The 21,185-nt window shown below is 32.2% G+C and overlaps 1 protein-coding gene across 2 annotated transcripts; it reads left to right on the top strand.

The window, feature by feature from the left end:
• Positions 1-2,120: 2,120 nt before the first annotated feature.
• Positions 2,121-11,171, top strand: LOC123546953 (monocarboxylate transporter 10-like). Of its 2 annotated transcripts, XM_045333640.2 has the most exons (6): positions 2,121-3,014; positions 3,566-3,747; positions 7,635-7,778; positions 8,106-8,891; positions 9,716-9,766; positions 10,153-11,171. In XM_045333640.2, the coding sequence occupies exons 1-6, from the start codon at positions 2,917-2,919 to the stop codon at positions 10,266-10,268; spliced, it is 1,377 nt and encodes a 458-aa protein (XP_045189575.2). In that variant the 5' UTR covers positions 2,121-2,916; the 3' UTR covers positions 10,269-11,171. The 2 variants fall into 2 exon arrangements, with proteins under 2 accessions (XP_045189575.2, XP_045189574.2); XM_045333639.2 differs by lacking the exon at positions 2,121-3,014 and having other exon boundaries at positions 3,045-3,747.
• The last annotated feature ends 10,014 nt before the right edge of the window (positions 11,172-21,185 follow it).

Raw genomic sequence — 21,185 nt, forward strand, 5'->3', positions numbered from 1 at the left:
GTTATATATCTTAACGTTTTATAAATATACATAATGTATCTACCCAGGATGTTTATTTTTACGTCTTCATTAAAATAGTTTTTATAGCGACAAATACTGCGATATGAGCATTTAGGCGAAAAGGCAAATTCAATGTTTTTATAAAGTCTCACTTTTCACGGGACAATTAACTTTCCTCAGACCTTTCAAAAATGCCTTATATCTGCCCTCTTTGTTTATCCTTCAATGTATTGATGATAGTCTCAACAAAATGGACCGAGCGTGAATTAATGCTACTCTTGGTGTACATTATAATTTATAGAAAACACAAATTACATATGCTAATGAATCCGAGAATGTACGTTTCTTACAAAAAACGTAGATCAAAATTATTTATCACGAAAACATGATAATATTTTGAGGTATGCGAGCCTTTTTCCTAGATTTTTTTCAGCCAAACTTATTTCTATATTTGTTTAGCATAGTACGTTTACGTCAATTGTTAGGTAGATAGTGTAATGCTTGATTTAGTATCTTTCACGCTTCGTAATGTTGTAAATTAATGTCCTTCGAGACTTGTACGCCTCTATTATTAACTTTATTTGCTAAGTCATAATCTTACTGTAATGGGTGACTTCTTACAAGCACCATACCACTCTAACACTATATACATTTGTCTAATGTTTTGTCTAGGATTAAACAAACACAAACGTACAAACATTTTTAAAGCAACGTCTTTATTGTTAAGTGTAATCATAACATAATGATATTCTATGATATATGTAGATATATGTCTTCTTTTTTTTTTTTTTGATGCGTAACTAATTCATTTCTAAAATTATACTGTACCCGTTTCTAAATACTGATTAATGTATTAAAGTATTTACTAAGTTAATTTCGAAAGACACACTCGCAAATAGCTGCATTTTGTGAATAACTGCATGGGATCAGAAGTTTCTCATATTCTCTTGTCAGGAAGTTATTACTAATAGTCCGAATACGAATAAATTTGATCGGGTATTTCCATTTTTCAATTTAAAGGACTTTGCAATAATGAAAAAAAAAATATCATAACAAAACATATTCAGCATTTTTATGTTTAACCAAATCACACTTTCTCTTATCTCATTCTTTTATCAGACCAGAAAATATAATTTAATTTTGTCTTTAACGTATACATGTATAATACTTCCCCGTAATCATGTTAACATCAAAAATAAATTATACATTCTCCAACTTCCTGTATTTTTGTTCTTACCTGCTCTATGGATACTCAAATTATTTTCGTTAGTAACAGTATCCTTTGTATTCCGTTGCAGTATGATAAAAAGTAGTGCTCTAAGACTACGTGTATGTACAACTCGACTGATAAGCTCAGAGGCTACACGGCTGACAATCGATAGGGTGCAAGTTCTATATATCCTTGGTCGAGACGAATTTTCTCAATGAAGACAAAATATTTGAAGTCCTTCGTCTTCCTGTCTTATACATGGGAAGAAGTTGTCAGCTAGTTGTGGAGAACTATTCCGTTCTGGTAAAGCATCTAGGAAGAATGCTTAGGCTAAGCGACCGCAGTTACATACTGAAATAATGTTGAAAACTGCGTTAAACGAGATATAATGTGTGCTAAAGAGGACTGCTCTACGAATTATTAAACTCGTGCTTTGTACATAGAGTAATGTAAATTTAAATGCATATCTTGAAGTGATAATGAATATATAAAAACTTTATCATGTTTTGTTTAATGTAATGTCATGTAACTCTGAAAAAAGAACGTTGATGATTTTTTACCTGTACGTAACTGTAGTTATAATCTATTTAAATCTATTTATATACAACAGCATACATAGGCGTAGTTAGTAAACATCACAGATTATTTCAACAGTATGGCGTGCCATGCGGTAACAGGCACGGAAGACTGATTCTTACAATGACTCAATGTTATTGTGTTTTTTTTTTTACTTGAGAAAAAAGTAAACTGTATGTTGACAATGAATTGTTGTGTATTTATAACTCTTGCACGTATTTGTACCATAAGTATTAAACTTTTTAAATGTTAGACGCTGTAAATTTGCCAAGGTCATTGACCGAGATATACATATACTAGTAGTAGCATACTTTAAATATAGTATATAAAGAGCTCTAAAAAAAGACAAAATTTAAAATCGATTTCTAAGTTCAACAATTATTTTTTTTAAACTTCTTTTTTGGTGAGTTTTATCAAGATGTTTATCGAGATAATTGTTATGTACGTAGCCGTAAAGAACAACAACTCTACTATCAGGTAAGAATCTATAAGGGGCTTGACAGGTATCAATAATACATTTATTTTTTAGTTTTACGTTGCAAGGGAGGGAGGTTTATCAATGAAAAAAAATGAAAACTGCCTTTTGGTATTAATATTTGTTCTTAAAGCTAAGATGACAGAATATATTCTTTTTAGTATGAATTTGCTTGGCATTACTCTCACAGAGGTTTCTGTGTATTTATTTACTTCATAGTTAACTTTGTTCGCACTTGGATAATAAAGTGAATTATCGCTCAGTGTCTAACACCGCATATAAACTGTGTTGGTTTGAGCGAAATTTCATTATGTTTGAATGGTATATATGTAATATTTAGATTGTCATTTTTGGGGTGGTTGGGCTTCGGTTAAAGAAAATCCTTGTGGTAATTTTGTCACTTGGTCGTTGGCACCGGTGTCGGTATAGGTTAAGATTTTGTTTAGGTTATTTTTTTTCTCAGAAACATAAGTGTTATAGCTTCGTTTGCTATTAAGATTAATGAATAGATCAAGAATCATAACATTGTACTGCATTTTGTCTATATTGTTTTCTTTTTCATTTTGAAAATCGCTTATATTCCCTCAGGTGTTCATTTCCTGAAGCTTTGGTACTTTTTACAGACAGCTTGTGTGTAAGAAGGCCAAAAACCAGTATGATAGCTCTTTTCTTGCATATTGCCATACTTCAAACGCTTATAGACGAACGTTCACATCCAGAGGCGGTGCTCTTGTTTTGGTCTCAAGTAACAAGGTATATGAATTACTAGAATCGAGTTAATACAACCTTGTTTTTAGATATGGAACATGTCAAGTAATTGTTCTATATTAGTTTCAATCTATCACCGTTTGTATTGTGTTACGTCATTCCTTACGTCCGTAAACTAGTTCAAAACATTTTCCCTTACATTTTCACGATCCAATGATAAGCTTAACTGCAATGTATACCAGTCCCGCGTGATGACTGTACAGTACGTAAACAGGTTGCGGCGATCGTTTCCGCTTCAGTGCACAAGCATTTTTATTTGATAACAGTATTACGTAGCAATGCACTAATTATCCCGTCCTCCATATAGTATTTACGATAACCTTGTTGCATCGTGATATAAAAGTAAATATCAAGTAACTTTATTTTAAATAATTACTTATATCCAAACAGTAAAGTTACAAAAATCAGTGTTAATTAATACTAGCTCAAGACATGAAAGAAACTTATGTCATATACACAATTGAAAATCAAGTTAATAACAGTAATGAAAATCGTACAAACGCTGCTAATAGAGATAATACATTAAATGAATTCAGACATCTGGAGGGAGGCTGGTCTTATATGATACTGTTTGCCAGTTTTGGGACATGCTGCCTAATTGGAGCTAATAATTACGGAACAGGAATTATCCACAAAATACTTCTAGAAAGATACAATGAAAGTGTTGTTCTAACCTCCTTGTCAGGATCATTACAGTTAGCTTTGGGGTGTATGTCAGGTGAGAAAGACATTACTTTATTATTATATAAATATTTTGAAAAAGAAAACAATCGCATTTCCATAAGATTTCACATGCGCAGCTTACATTTATTTAATAATAAATTTATGATAACATAGATAAATTCTCGCAAGTGGGCAAGGTACCCTTTCACAGTTTTAATTTGATCAATGTTGCTTGTTCATATTGAACTTTCAATTTTTCCAATAATCGGTATTATCGATTTTTTGACACATTAAATAAAGAAGGATAAGTTCGATTTATTCGTTATATCTTTTAAATGGTTTAAAATAACGAATTTGCTTCGGTGGCAATCGTTGATTTAATCTTTCCTCTAAATGATGATATAATTTTAAAAATTGTAAGTTTATTATTTCACTTACCCTTTGAACCATTTATGTTACCACCCTTATTTTCCATTGAAGTCAATAATAAAAGTCTAATTTTGGACAAAATTTAGGGTCATTTTCATTGATATATCGCTCAAAATAAGGAAAACGGAAAAAATAATCGTTTTTGCTTCGGTGATGTTGCAAAGAAAAATTAGTGCTCAACTCAACTGTGTATAAATAAAATTAATATTTTCATTATTTCGCTTACCTTTTGTGCTTTTTCTACAATCACTATTACTTTTAAAATTGAGACTCGGCTCGGAAATTTCCGAAGTTTCCCGAATGCGTGAAGTAATATTTAAGCAGACGACTCGTTTAATTTTAACCTGTACACTTTGTGATCTAAAGCTAAAGGAACTATTAACACCATGCCAAAATTGGATTACTATTGTAAATATAAAACAGATTTTGTATTCGAAGATTATCTATCTAATATCACAAACGATGATCTGAGAAAACATTTTTCTAGTTTAAGATTGTCTTCTCACAACTTAGAGATTGAATTTGGTAGATATAGAGGTATTTAAAGAGAAAACAGACTGTGTAATCTATGTAGTCAAGATACAGTTGAATCAGAATATCATTTTATGCTATGTTGTGACACATATAGAACAGTAAGAAGAACATATTTTAACAATATTTCTTGGCCTTGTGTACAGAAATTTTTCACGCTTATGTCGACAAAAAGTAAACGTCTGCAAGTAAAAGTAGCTAAATATATTAAAGAATGTATGTCAATTAGGAAAAATGCCTTGGAAATTTTAACTGTTTCTTAAATGTATGTTGTATGATAATGTGAGTATATATATAGGTATATTTAATATTCATTACTACACTGTACTTGTATTTATTTTTGTCTTTGCCATAGTTTTTTTTTTGTGTTGTAAATGGCCAAAGGCAACTTGTTTGCTGATTATGCCAATAAATTTGAATTGAATTGAATTGCTAAATGTCTATGTCCGAGTCAACCAATGTTTTAGATCATCATTATTTATCAATTTTTAGCTCTTTTTTACATAGACTGTTTTAAACTTGTTGAAAACAAAACGTCTTATCATCACATATTTCGGCTGAAAGAAGGAACAATAGATATATACAGGTTTTTAGTGAAAAAATTACACCCACAAGTTTTTAAAAGAAAGTGTAACCTTGATTATTTTATTTGTTTTCTTTAGACCGTCAAAATATCACCCATGGGTATATAATTATATTTGAACCGTATCATTAGCATGTTTACATGTACATTAGAATCTCCGCAACTAGAGAGATCGAAAAATGAAAATGTGTATAGCAGTCATCTATTTAAATTATCAATTTTAAACCAAAGAGCAATAAAATATAATATAACAATGTAATATAAAACTGTATTTTATAGTTCTTTGTTTAAACAAACTATTCTTGCTTTCCGAATCGGGCGTATAATTATGTATCTGATGAATTTTAAAATGTTGTGTAAATTATCCACCTTTCAAACAACATAGTTGACAAATTAATAATTTTTCATTTTCAATAATTTTTTGTCAAAATTGTTGAAATATTTAGATATTCCAAACAGGTACAATAAATCAAACACAATTTTGCGTACGCACTGATACTTGATTAGTGATCCATTGCTTGTTGCTTTTATTACCTTTTGCGGAAATAATCTAGAAACCATATTAGGAGGTAATAAATTGTAATGATGGGGACTGATAGCGGGTATTTTGCACCTTTATGACACTGTACACAATAAACATGTTTCGTTGAAAGGAAGGAAACATTTAATTGCAGCAATAAAAGTCCATAAAATAGTAATAGATTTATAGTAATTTTTTATTCTTAAATTAAACAAATTATGCTTTTCGCCGGCTACTTCAATTTTAGATTTGTACCCGCAACAAATAAAGATTCTTAAATAATATGCTCATGGTAAATTATATAATGCGAAGTAACATAATGCTACTGCAAAGGACATGACATAATTATGTCAAATTTTAAAGTAACTGGCTTCCAGTTTAGGCTAAAAATGATCTTTCTTTAAAAGTGAATATATGATGAACACATAAACGCGAGTTTTTGTTTCTTGACTATCTTAAAAATGTCCCAAAAAAGTATTGTGATTATAAGGCAGTTCAACTCCGGTATCCCGTTACAAACGCCTTTCAATTCTAAATGCAACTTATTCTTATATATTTTCATGACTTATGAAAAAAGTAGTTATCTTCTGATATATAATTATGAAAAGATTCTCTTTTTTTATTTCGCACGATCTGGATTTAATCATCTCATAATCATACCTACGCTTATTGTTATAGAAATAAAAGTGGAAGGAACGAATAAATCTATCGGCATATAAATATTGCTTTTTATAGTTTCTTTTTTTTTTTTTCTTTTCTTTTTTAGTAAGAGTTAGGACACTTTAATTAAAGCATGTAAAAGAAAGCGTTTAAACCAACAATATCATCAATAAATGATGAAACTGATTTTATTGTATGCAAAAGCTAGAACCTGATAAATCTTCATTTTTAAACGCAGACAGTTTATGCATGTGCTTTCGTCAATTAAAAAGAGAAAAAGAAGAATTATTCAAGATAAGTTTTCATAGAATAGAATGCGTTTTATACAAATAACGAAAAGGAGGTAGATAACGTGTTTTTAACAATTTAATATCTATAGTTATTTTAGTTATAGCAAAAAAAAAAGGGGGGGAGAGAGACAGAAAAAAACGTGGCTTCAGTAAGATCTTTTTGCCTACATATTTACTGACGTTTTTCTACCACCAGTAAAAACAAGTGTCCATTGAGCCATTAATTAGATACAGCTTTAGGCAATAAATATAGATTTTATTGAAAACATGCTTTATGGACCCTCGCTAAATTTCGGAGATGGACGTAAATGTACGGAAGATAACGATCAAAGATACAAGATTATCGATTTTGTCAGCAAGGCTTACCAGCAGTCGCGTTTAGTACAGAAAGTTCGATATGTTCTTTTTCATATACATGTAGTTTGATATTAAATTTACACCCGACATTAAAAATGATTATTGAAGGGAGAGTCTGTATAAGACATAAGTAAAAGTTACGAGGATGATTGATCCTTGTCCTTTCAGAAACGCCCAAGGCGGATAACTCTTTCTAAAAACTTGCTTTTATAATTGAAAGAATATTTAAACGTACGTCAGTTAGTGTGAGCGTATAATCTAAAAGCTACTTTTAGAATATAGTCAAACAGTCAATTTCAAACAAAAAGTGTCAGCGTTTATTTCCATTGCCAGTCTTCAAAAGCTTTCTGCCTTTCTATACTGCAAATATTTGCTGATTAAGGTAGTTCTGTTAACTGTGCGTTCATTTTACATATTTTTGTAGACCAGTGTAAACAGGTAGAAAATTACATAATCAAACATATCTTTATATAACAGAATTTGTTGATTGAAATCTGAACAAAAGTTCACTTACAGATTTAGATTGAATTACCATATAGATGCAAATTGCATGACTTCTGGTCCTTTTTCAGCTCCATTATCAAGCGCAGTGATAGACAAGTATAGCTGTCGGACATCTGTGATTTTATCTGGTATCCTATATATATGTGGATACTGGGCAACCGCGTTTGCACCAAACATGCAAGTCGCAGTATTGACATGTGGAGTAACGGCAGGTAAACATATCTATTTGACATTCAAATTCACATACATTTCTTCGTTGGCACGGATGTGTGATTAAAAAGTATCGCAACAGGTAGAAATAATAAAACTATTTTTTTTGAAAATCTGGCCAACAATTTGTAGACGAAAGGTAGTTGTTGTAACATTTAATTACACATTAAATTATTTAGTAAACGACTTTGGATAGTACAAAACTGCATATATTAACATGTGTAAATACTTTTATTGTAAAGCAATGTTATTTTTTTATTTTTGGACTAGACTGCAAGAATGTATATGAACTTAGACGCAAAAACTTGATGTTCTTTACTCATTTTCAGGAATTGCAGCAGGGTTGGGTTATACTTCTTGTATAGTTGCTGTAGGATTCAACTTCAGAAGGAGAAAGAACATTGCGTTAGGAATCACCCTGTCCGGAATGGGCGCAGGAATCTTTGCGTTTGCTCCTCTCATGGATCTGGCACATGCGCACTATGGATCAACTGGATTTTTCATTGTTATGGCAGCAATGTCAGCAAATATTATAACGTTCGGAACTCTTTGTTTTCCGAGTAAACTTGAAATATACACACATAAACAACGTGAAATATACTCTGAATCACAAACTGAAGACAATAAACTTACCGGAACAGTAAGAATGTATTCTAGGTCTGTTCTGAAGAAACCTATAGTACTGCTGTCTTTAGCCACGTTTGCATTTTGCGGTGGTACAGACTTGATATTTCTAAATTTACCGGCTTTTGTTGTATTTAAAGGATTTACCTCAATCGAAGCAGCAATGATGGTCTCACTAAATGGAATATTGTCTGTTATTGGGCGTTTAATCACAGGACTTTTGGTAAATTTTAAGAAAACAAATGTGATTTGGTTATATTCTGGTTGCTTAAGCGTAGTTGCCGTTACCACAGTCATATATCCATTTATTGCGAACTTCTTTGAAGGCCACGTAATTTTTAATTTAATATTAGGACTCTTCTTTGGCAACGGTTATTTGCTAGTGTCTCCTTTGTGTTCGTATTTCGTTGACATTGAATTTGTATCAGCGGCTATTGGATTTGTGTTATTCTTTGGAGGGGCTGGCTCACTTTTCGGACCGATGTTTGCAAGTAAATATGTTTTTACATCTTACCATTATGTAATAAAATGCTTTTTGGGTGCTTGAATGTTGGCATCAGAAAAAAAACAGATTCTTTCTGATGTTTCACCATTTATTTCTTACATGGGAAATAAATTAATGGAACTCGTATCAAATAAATTGTTTTTTAATTTATTTATGTTACTGTACTTAGTCTTTGTCAAAGAGATATTCTCCAAATAATGTTTTATTTACTATAAAAAGCTATAACTGCATCGGATAAGCATAGATCTGTAATATTACTGTTCTGACATGTTTTTCTGAGCATAAGGCTAAGCCGATCAACGAATTCGGTATTAATCTTATAATCTTTTTTACATGAGCCGTGCCATGAGAAAACCAACATAGTTGGTATGCGACCAGCAAGGATCCAGACCAGCCTGCGCATCCGCGCAGTCTGGTCAGGATCCATGCTGTTCGCTAACGGTTTCTCTAATTGTAATAGGCTTTGAAAGCGAACAGCATGGATCCTGACCAGACTGCGCGGATGCTGGTCGCATACCCACTATGTTGGTTTTCCCATGGCACGGCTCACATAGTCATTTGCACTTATATGTGATATATACTTGTTCTTTAGCCTGAATAAAAACTGAAATGTTCGACATTAATGAAATCTTAACACGACCACACATAGTAGAATAACGTCATTAATAATTACTCTACATACCCATTATGAAATGGCGTTTAGTTTCCTTTGTACGTAAATATACGTGCGCGTACACGTTTTTGAAACCTTAAGTTCTGTCTTATGTCGATAAAATAACATTTATAGCAATCATTTTACTTTATTTGTAGGTATTTTGCTTGACAACGGTGGCACGTACGACCAATGCCTTTACACTGCAGGTAAATAAAGGTTTTAAAATGTTTTCCCAGAATCCTTAAGCTAAACAGTAAATTAAATTTCAAACTTGGCTGTCTCACAATCTATTAATCTAAAATGTACCGTTGATAAATCAAAGCAGCTCGTGTGCAAATTTTATTTATGCTTGATTTAATTTCAACTGTATGACCATGTATGTACAGTAAATGTATTTTATTACGTTTTGATGTAATTTTATAATGTAGAAGATGTAGAAAGTCGATGGGAAGTCTTTGTGAGCATGTACAATGAGCTTACATTCAAAATATAAACATAACCTTTAGTGATTCAAAGCGTAATATGTTGCTATGGTGTATGGAATGCTATAATTGAACCTTATTCTATTAATAATTGTCTTTTAATTTTTCAGCTTGTTTTGTCCTTGCGGCATCTGTTCTGGGCCTATTTACCTCGTGTTTCCAGCAAAACAAAAGAGTCATTTCCAGTGACACTGATATTACAGCTCTCAGCTACAGTCCCAAATAACTTTCATCTTGATAATATTGATTATTTTTATTTCTTTATTTTTTTACATTTTTATTTATATATATACATGCAGTATAAAACGTTTCTGACTACTAGAAACTACAAAATGAATTACAGATAAAGCATAACGTTTGCCAAGATGTTTGCTCAGTATATTATTTTTCATTACGCTTACATCAGCTACAGTCTGCTTCCACGGCCTTGCACTTAGACACTAGTGATTAGATCGAATAATATAAATGAGCTTAACAAGTGATTATGCCTTTGTGATCAATGTAGACTAATTAACTCATTAATTCTAACTATACAGATCCTTCCGAGTATGGTCTTTAAAGACCTTTTTTTTAAATCAACAGCGCGCAGTATGTTAATTTACAGGATGTTCAATAAATTGTCAACGTTACTTGTCTATTATATGGCTAAATGTTTTGTAATTCCACATAATTGAATTGTTATAGCAGAGCTAGCAGCTAGAGATCAAAACACTCGTGCTCTTTCATTTTTATTTCATTCTGAAGTAAATTCATGTATGTGTTCAAATATCATTTATACCGAAACAAGAGGGTCATTTTTGCCCAGTACAAATTATACATATATACCAAATAACAGCATCGAAATAGCAGCATCGAAATTAATTTTATTGGGTTAGTGGACTTGCTAAGGCACGTGTGCGCTCATTTGTACTGCTAGGCGCTTTTCCATAATTGGTCTGATATATTGTGGTGGTGATTTGGTTCGTATAAATTCTCTCTATCATATAATAATTTATAATGCGAGCTTGTATACTGGCGGATCTCACATATGGTAAAGTCAACTCATCTTAATATCCGTTAATACAAGCTATCCCTATATATTCAGTGTATCCTTGAGATCCAGTTAACTTTCAGAGAGAGAGAGAGAGAGAGAGAGAGGGGGGGGGAGATAGGGAGAGAGAGAGAGAGAGAGGGGGGGGGGAGATATATATATATATAGAGAGAGAGAGAGAGAGAGAGAGAGAGAGAGTATAGCTTCTCTGGTCCCAATCAGTTAAAAAGACTAAAATGTCACTGCAGAATTGTGAGACATGAAAACAGAAATTTGAGTATATATGCAATTGTTTAAACAGTGCGAATGTGTAGTACAATTCGGGTGTGTATAAAAAATAAAGCAGCATCGAAAATAATTTATTGTGTTAGTGGACTTTCTGTGGCATTTGTACGCTGGCGCTTTGCCGTAATTGGTTCGGTATTGTGGTGGTGATTTAGTTCGTAGTATTATTTATCTCTATCATATGAAATATATATTATGAAAAGAAAAGTATCTTTTTTCTGTAAACAATCATTGAATTTGGGGTTGAAAAAGTAGACTTTATTTCTTTTATTCTTTTCTATTAAGGTCAAATGATAAACACACTGACAATATGCAACTCTAAACTTACAATAAGTTTGGTTTGAATCCAGACAAGTTATTACAGACAGATAGTCCATAGATGAATGAATGGATTGGCATAGAGACGGAAGTGAGACTAATTTTGACAAAGCTCGGCCACGTTGGTAGAAACAGTTTTGACATTTGGCTATTGTAGGGATAATACACGTTTATTATGTATTAACGTCTAAAACATGCAATAACCCGGACTGACACAATAATAGTTTATTAGACACGTCGATAAATAATTGAGCGCCATACATGCGCCGAATGCTACTAAATTTGATATTCATTTCAAAAAAAGACGTTTCATCAAGTGTTCAAGGCAAGTGTTACAAGCTTCTAGTTCACACACACTGTATCGATTATTAGGCAATTACAATAACTCATTAGACGTTTTCGCACTCCTAATTAAGTCCGCAGGACGTTTTACTTCCCAGATTATAACACCGTTAAAACAATGTTTCGTGTTTACGTCACGTCTGTCACATTTGGCGCCGTATATACGCCATGAGATAGTGCTTCCCTATTTCATTGACTCATATTAGAGTCGAAACTTAACAAAACACGATTCGTTTCTACGCCGCATGCATTATTCTCTCAGGCTATGACCACCTCGCGAAATGTTTGCTTCGTATTAGTGATATGCTAAACTAGGGACCTACTATATGATAGTTTTTAATTATATACTTGGCCTCGAAAGAAAAGCGCTATAATCGACAGGGAAACAGTTGCTAGAAGTCAAAATGTAGGTTATGGAACTTACAACAAACTGGAGCTTTGTGCATTTAACAGTTGTATGAATTGAAAATGAAAATATGTACCCACTCGGTGAGTTTTAACATCGTCAGTCGTTGAAACACTTCAGTTTTCAAAAATATTCTACAATGATTTGTGAATATAACTGGCAGCATGTGTTTGAGCAGATTTCGATCTAGGTATTCCAAACAAGACATTTAAAGTAGATGTATGAAGTTTAATAATAATATAAATACAGAAGTGTTCACGGATATAATCTATTGAATTCCGTTGAATGCATTGATGCATAAAATGTCTATATATTAATATTATATCATTAAAAGGGCCTTATAGTTAAAGGCTCATAACGCCTTTTTTTTTAAAATGTGACTGCCACATTTCCATTATGAATTTAAAATGCATTAATTTCTTGTAAAACCCTATTTCTGATAATTACTTTCTTTAAACATTTGTCCGAAGTTTGAATATCGCTGAATATACTAGAATGTTTTATTGAATCTATTGTTTTTATGACCTCCCTTTAATACTCTTAACTATAAAAGCTCATGTGCAATATTAAAAGTAGTGATTTTCTAACTATGTAAGTACGCATGAAAGATATTTCATCTGTTTTTAAGATAAAAATTTAAAGCATTATGGACCTTTAAGCTATATTTCATGACCGTTTAGTGATTCATACCATCGCTAGATAAAAATATATCAGTTTTTCGGATGAGCACAAAATACATAATTATTATGTATATATAGGCATTGTTACAAGAAGTTCAGTCTTGAAGCAACTATTGATTATTTTAGATATAAGTGTACTTAACTGCATTTATGAGACAAATATCTAGAAATATGACAGTCAAACAAAGAAATTGCAAGTTAGACAGTTGAAATAATAAAGAAAGGCATATACGATTTGACAGCAAAACATGAATTGAACTTGACTGACATCAGTTAGATGAAATTAGCCATTTGATACAATTAATTAAGCATTATTAAAACTGATTTGCCATGCAGTTATCTTGTATTAAAAGCGTACGCTAGAATTCGGGCGAAATTTTTCCCAATAATTGAATTTCTTCAAACTTTGGATATTAAAGGACAATCATCTAAGAAACAAAAATATGCAATAAAAATCACAGGTCGCCGGTATTGAAAAAGAGTTATCTGCTCTTGAAAACGGCAAGGTCGATGAATTGTTCCCTAAAGTCTTTAATTTCCATACAAAAATACTGCAGATTTCGTTCGATTACAAATAGACAAACAAAAGGTGGAGGTATATAATAAAAGGGCCATTACAACAGTAGATAGATCTGGGATTTTGTATTCGGCTCTCGTGGATTTTGCAAGGACGGATCACACTCGGCGCTTGCGCGCCTCGTGAGATCCGATCTGGAAAAATCCACTCGAGCCGAATACAGCATCCCAGATCGAGCTACTGTTATATTAACCCAATTGTATCGAAGACAACTTCCGATGTAACAGTAGCAGTATCAGCACAACTGCATTAAGTACGATTATTCCGCTCGATATAGCTAACCAGATTATGAACAAACAAGACAAACTGTTATCAACCTGTGTTTCTAAAGATAGCCTATTTGTAAAATTGTCCTTTGAACTTTCAGCCATTATTGTATGGGTTTCCTTTACCTTTAGATGCTTTTGAATTGTTTCGTCTTATCAGAAATTATATTTATATTGTTTTATCTTCCTTCCATTGATGACAGGATTTCATTAACGATATTTATTTCTTTTGTCAAAACAATTTTCAAAATATTCACCCGTTTTCGGTGAAGTGTTATGATAATAAACCCTTGTTCGCCATTTCCAAAACTAATTCAGACAGCAAATAGTTCTCAAGACAATAACTCTGACTCCTAGTAGATTAGTACATTACTTCAGGCTACTGTAATTAATTCCTCCGAATTAAGAACTAATTACTTGTTCGACAGCGTTAATATAATTCTTTTTTATTAACTAATATCACGCATAATACGAGATTGACGCACAATACGGTGTTGTATTATTATTTGCAGATTATGTTACGCAAAATCAAAATACTATCCAGACAGGTTTTGATAAAAAAAAATTGAACTGTAAGATAGTAGTATCTTGCAGATATCTGAAAGTTTAAACATATTCATCGCCATGATGTTATGTTGAAAGTCAGATAATAATAATAATAATAATAATAATTATAATAATAATGATGATGATGACAAAAATTATAATAGCAATAATAATAACAACACTTTCTGTTATAAAGGAAATATATGAACATATCATCTTACTAACGATAAGACCTTGTACGCAACTGTACGAATACAACTTTGGGGGTCTCTAAATTATATTCTGGTACTTATAACATGTGTAAATGTTTAGTTCTGCTCAACCCAGGGCTAGAGGGCGTGGGCGGCAGCTTTGTTGCATCTCAAAATGGTAGCAACGCGTTTTGGTAGACACTGCCAAAATTCGGCCGAGTTTTGGTAGTTACTACCAAAATGCGCTACACTCAACGCAATTTGGTAGTTTACAAAAATGCCTTACCAAAATGCGTTGGATATGTACACATCCAACGCAAAACGGTATTAATAATAATCTCATAATTTAAATTTCTTTTAAAGAATATTTTGTGACGTAATATTATTTCAAAGAGAGTCATGATGGAACTCAGTCGCTCATCCGGCCTTGACCGTTTGACCTTGAAAATATAACGAACAACTTTTGGAGCTGCCCGCCCGCCCTCCGCAGGTGTTCTCATAATACGTCGTATACAAATGAAGATAAAAAAAGCCTAAATCTGCGATAAATATTTAGAGAAAATCATTCGCATTTATATTATTAGATAAATAATAAGATACATGACACTGTATACCTTATGGCGCAGGAAACTTCATTTCTAAGTAAATGATATATTTCTTACCCATCTAAACACACAGAACCCACCATTTCCACGCGTTATCAGGGGAGGACCCCAAAATACCACTCGCATGTAAATCTAACTCTAACGACAGAGAATTTAGATTTTGGAAAATTATTTGAGTAATCCCAGGCCCACATTTTACCATTCTTTTACGTTGTGTTTCAAAGATATATGTGATGGACTCTCGAAACCCCTCACTTTAAAGACAAGAACTCTTTTATTGCCGGAAATATTTATTTAGGCCTCCTAAAACACGCACAGAATTCACCATTTATGTTTATGTGGGATATTTAAAAAATATCTAGGTGGAGGACCCACGTGCCATCCTCACATTTATATTTCGTTTTAGAAAATTCAGCATTTTCGTGCTTTAAAACATTTCGGTGGACTATCCCTCCGACGTTAAAAGAACTAAACAATTCAGTGTTATTGCGTAGGAAGCTTAGTTTGAGGCCCTTTTCACACGCTCAGGAATCTACATTTTGGATAATTTTATACGAAAACTATATCTTGGCAGGGGAACTCCGAACCCCCCCCCCCGCCCCTCCCCCCACACTGACTGAGGCACATTTTATTTTCCTACATTCTGAGATAAAGGAATTATTATAGAAGGAAGACGACTTTCTATGCTTGACCATGTTTTGTAACCTTTGAAACTTGTTCTCGCAATGGCCCCATGTGGTTCTGGGACGATCTGTGTATGAAAAGAATTGGAACCACTGCCTTACCCTTGCATGATCGTAAGCGGCGACTAATAGGGTCTTAACACTTGGTTTTGCTGTAACTCTGTGATTCCAGCAGGTATGCAAATTTTGATTCCATACCTCATGTTTTTATTTCGATGTAAATGAGATGTGAAACCAAAATTTGTAGTCCTATTTGGCGCCATATAACCTATACTGTGTTGGTGCGCCGTAAAACCCAAATAAATAAATAAATATGTTCTCGCAATGAAATTACAGCACAACTTTGTCTCGTTCGTGAAATCGTTTTAAAATGTAAAATGTAATATTTTTTACGTATGATATTTTATTGAGAATGATCAATCGATGGTCTTGCGAACTAGTTAATTTGATACAGTGTACAAAAAGAATGTATATGCAACGTGTTTGATAAGACAGGTCATTATACTGTGAAAGCAGTCAATAACTTTCTACAGCCTTGGTAAGAAGAATTATGAAAATCTCGACAAGAAAGACATGGTGTGATTTACCTAATTAATAATAATAAAATTATCTTGAAAGTTTATATGGAAACAATCATACCTCATGATGCCATATGTTTGTTTTCACTTAGTACTAGTTGGTAGATGAAATACATTTAACCTTTTTGACTAGAGCTAATGTTTAGCACGAAATTGTTATATTTCTAATTTTAAAGATAAATCGTTTATTTTTGATACTTTTTGATTTATTATAAATAATTACTATAAAGTTATCGCATTTTTCGTTATTGTTGCATTTTTATTGTAACCAAGTATTCATTTAGAAGAAAATGTGTTTTTCATTCCCTGAAGTGTTCGGAAGCGAGTTTGGAACAGTTTATCCTTTTCTTATGAAATAATAGTTGAAAGAAATGATGGATGTAAAAATAATACGAAAATTAATGTTTGCATAATGCATACTTGTGTCAAATACGCAATTTAAATACCATGAGGAGAGAATAACTGTTAACTTTTATTCATTATTCTTTTTTTTTTCACATAAATTAATACGCATGGAGTGTTCATTCAAAATTTCTCAGTAATGTAAATAATAAACGTTCTAATTGCGTAAAGTGTACTGCTAAATTATTCATCTGTGCATAATATTCAGGAAAGAAATTGTTGATTGAGGTTTCGAAATAAATACATAAAATATCTTATGTTGAAATATAATGACAAAAAAGTAAAAGCGACATATTAAGATAACGCATAAATCACACAATATAATGTAAAGATAAAATTATAACAAAAGTTTTAAAGTTAATTATTGATTTAAATTTAAAGTAGACAAGAACAGAGGAAGACTAATATTTTCTTTTCCTTAGACAAATTGAATGTAGTTTATTAAATTTTCCAGAACAACACACTCTGTAGAACAAACAGATGGGGTGTTCGCTCTAAAGTCATTTATTCTTTACATAAAGACACTTAAAAATATCAGAGGTACGCTGTAACAATCCCGAGTCATTTTGTGAAATATAACGATGTAGGTATGAGCATAGTAAATGTGTACTGTCAAATTGCTGAAAAAAATGTTATGGACGTTCCATCATCTCGTTTTACTACCACTTTTAAGATGTTCATCATGCAGAATATTAATGCTTAGGACGTCATGTAAGATAGTCAATCACTGCAGCGTACATTGGCGCGAGATACCTCGCAACTTTGTTACTATCATACATAGTGATATATTCCAAACTCTGCTGCTCGCATCTTGTATTATTTTGGTGGCTCAGTTTGAAGATTTCAGACAAGTTTCCACCTGGAACAACAGCGACAGGATCTTGATTTTCCGATCGCAGTACAATTTTCATGGAACACATGACGTCATATATACGATTTTGGATCGATCCTAAAGACTTGTTAGACGCATCGTCATTGGCCGTTTTCCTTAATTGTTCCAAGTAATTGGTGAGTAAATTGAGCCTGTCGTAATGTTCCTCCATCGTCTCTAGAAAAGACGACTGATTGGAAATAAACTGAAAGAAATGCCAAAAGAATATAGGGTTATAATATAAAACTTGGGTGTAACGATTAAAAATCAAAACGTGAAAGAAATATTTTGTACGTACAATAGTGTACTGCGATCTTTTACGGAAAGTTTCTCGATAAATATTTTTATTTCAATCCATTTGTAATTTCAAAGATGAAGTTAATTGTAAATACATTTTGTTTGCAAGTTTCACTTGATAATGTATAACGTTTGCGTCAGCATTGAATTATTCAAATATGTGAATTAAAGATTAATGGCAATCAATAGTGATACGTTAAAATCAAAGTGAGGCAAAGAAACTGTTAGAATATAATCCAAAGCTTTCCATCAATAATGAAAAATATAATGAAATATGCACGGGTAATTAATGTTCTGTTTAAAAACATTATTCCTTATATATAGAAATTACTGTTCTTAAAACTGTAAGACAACCATAAAGCATACATATCAAGAAGACTTTTTAAGAACTTACTTCATGTAAGAATGTTTCATTGCCTGCAGAAATGTTCATTGAAAACTCCATAAAACTGCCACTTTCTGTACAATATGTTTGTTCCATCTGAATTAAAAGGTATACCTTATAATACCTCCTTTTGCAGTTCTTCATAACATAATCGTTAAAATTAGAAAACTTGTTCACTGGTTAAAGCAGACCAATACACACAAGGATGCCAAATGGCCGTAAGTACATAATATGTACTTTAACAGAAAATGGAACTTTACTACTTAAAATCAGGGGTTTGAATTAAGTTATCTTCTATTTCATGTCCTTTTCTTTTCATGGTACTGGTCCGTCTCAATATTCAAAAACTACATAACGATTTGTCATTCACTATGATGGCTAAATCAGGATCACGCTGAAACGCTGATATTATTTTTGCAAACGAAACAAGATTTTGCTTGAGCGATTGTATTAAATGAGTTAAGTTGTATTATGAATAACAATGACGAATATTTTACATGACCGATCGGTTTTTCATTCCTATATCGGAAACATCAAAAATAACATAGCAGGAAGAATTAAGATAAGCCTTTTTGCAATTGACTGATGTAGACTTGATAAAAGTTAAATACATCGATCTGTTAAAAATATTATATCAGGTAGATAGTACATGCTTTTGTTGTCGAGAAATATATAACCAAATATTACCTGAAAATAAAACAGTTACTGTTATGAAAGAAAAACTTTTCACACGAAGTAAACTCCAGAATAAATTTAATTAAAACTTCGCTGACAAAATATACTAAAATGCGTCAAACATTTAACATAATTCATTTTGGTCTTTGTGCAAATTTCATTTTTTTTGCTCAACATTTAAATATCTAAGGAAAACGCAGATTAGGAGTCTGGATGATCAAAACAAGTTTTACGTAGTTCTTACTTAATATTACTTATTCCGTTGATTAGTACACTTCATTTATTTTAAGACTGCATCTGTCGCATGAAAAACAAGTTATATCATGTTTCATGCTATTTACGTTTTACTGTTTCTTGTCATGGCTACTACTGAGAGTCAAAAAATGTAGTTAAATATTAATCATTTTAAAATAATTTATAACTTAAATTTATCTCAAGGAATCCATAGAGCAAATTCACGTTTCTTTTGCAGAGATAATTTGTGTCTTTCTTATGGGGTATGCGAAAAGTTACGAGACCAATCGCGACGAAGATCAATTTTGAGATGGACCTGACATCGTTTTCCTCGACAATTGAGAATATTTACGGACTTTTACATAGTACCACAAATAGTGGATATGCTGGTCAAATTTCAGAAGCTTTAAGTAAGCCTTTTTATATTTCAGGGGCTTCGTCAGTTTCACAACATTGAACTTTCAGAGAAGATATTACGTTTAACTGTGCTTTACTTACTTCTCGTAAACGTGATTCAATATGAGAGCTTAAAGAGCGTATTCCTTCGATGACAGTTGGTAAAGAGGTTTCATAGGCCAAATTAACAGCAGGTGTATGGTCGTCGTTTACAAAACAAGGCGGTTTTTTACCAGTATGTCTTTCGATGGAGGCGCCACCTACCACTGCTACAGATATACCTGAAACGAAACATGTAACTCAGAAGTGGACAATCGTTATAATACTAATGAAACTTAGGCATAAGAGAAAAATGGAATTAAATAACATTATATATATCCTTTTTTATATTCTATGATTCAAATATGGTTCCGCAATGTCTTGTCCGCAATTATATTCTGACTTAAATCTTAAACATTTATTTTGCTTTTAAGAAAGAAGAAGACAATTTGCAAAGCTATAAACGAATTAATGTCTTAAATTAGTTGATCCTTTGAAATATTTCATACAAACTACTATTAAATGCATTCCGACTGTTTGAAAGTTTTAACTTAAAACGACTTAATTAAAGTTTAGGTGACTTTTATATACTAGCCACAGAACTGTGTTTGACATTAGTGGAACGTAGGTTGAGGGTATCTTTTGTATCAAATGGGTGTATTTATTGTTTGTATACCACTAGAATGTATAGCAAAGAAATTCACCTTCATACTCCAGACATGTGGGAATAACAGTTTGTTTGGAATGTAAACAAGGAATGGAGTAAGTAGGCAAAAGCCTCCATAAAACACCTTTATTCTATCTGTAACATTTGGTTGCTGTTTATATGTTTTTAAATATTTATCTACATACGGAAGTCGTGTCGGCTTATTTTGAATGCTAGCAGATAATTCCAATCACAATTGCATTTCCATGAAAGTGTGAATATTTGAAGTAATTAAACAAACAAACAAACAAACAGGCTTGGCTGCAATTATTGTAACGTTATACCCTAGTAGTTCCCAGTGCAATAAATTATTGACGAATATAAACTAATGGAATGTGTAATTTCTATAATTTATTGATAGGTTTTTCTTGGTGGCGATAATAGTTTAGTTTTTGCGCAAATCGATCGCAAATATATGTTGTGTTTTACAACTGTTCAAGACGTAGGACTGGTTCACTGTTTCGTGGATTACGGACAACAAATGCGTTTGTCGGTTGCTATTATATATCGGTTGAATGGTTATATTTCATTAATTCTGTCATAAGAATTGTCAAATGCTCTATTACCAGACCTTTATTTCATATTGACTGGTCTTCAGAACCTAGCTTGTCAGTGTTGGTGATTGGGTGTT

This window comes from Mercenaria mercenaria, chromosome 9 (genome assembly GCF_021730395.1).
Source record: "Mercenaria mercenaria strain notata chromosome 9, MADL_Memer_1, whole genome shotgun sequence".
In the NCBI taxonomy this organism is placed as follows: domain Eukaryota; kingdom Metazoa; phylum Mollusca; class Bivalvia; order Venerida; family Veneridae; genus Mercenaria; species Mercenaria mercenaria.

Bases quoted from the DNA above. Each gene is read 5' to 3' on its own strand.
- LOC123546953 (XM_045333639.2), top strand. From the start codon at position 3,462: ATGAAAGAAACTTATGTCATATACACAATTGAAAATCAAGTTAATAAC. The intron at 3,748-7,634 runs GTGAGAAAGACA...GTCCTTTTTCAG, and splicing joins AGCTTTGGGGTGTATGTCAG to CTCCATTATCAAGCGCAGTG. The intron at 7,779-8,105 runs GTAAACATATCT...ACTCATTTTCAG, and splicing joins GACATGTGGAGTAACGGCAG to GAATTGCAGCAGGGTTGGGT.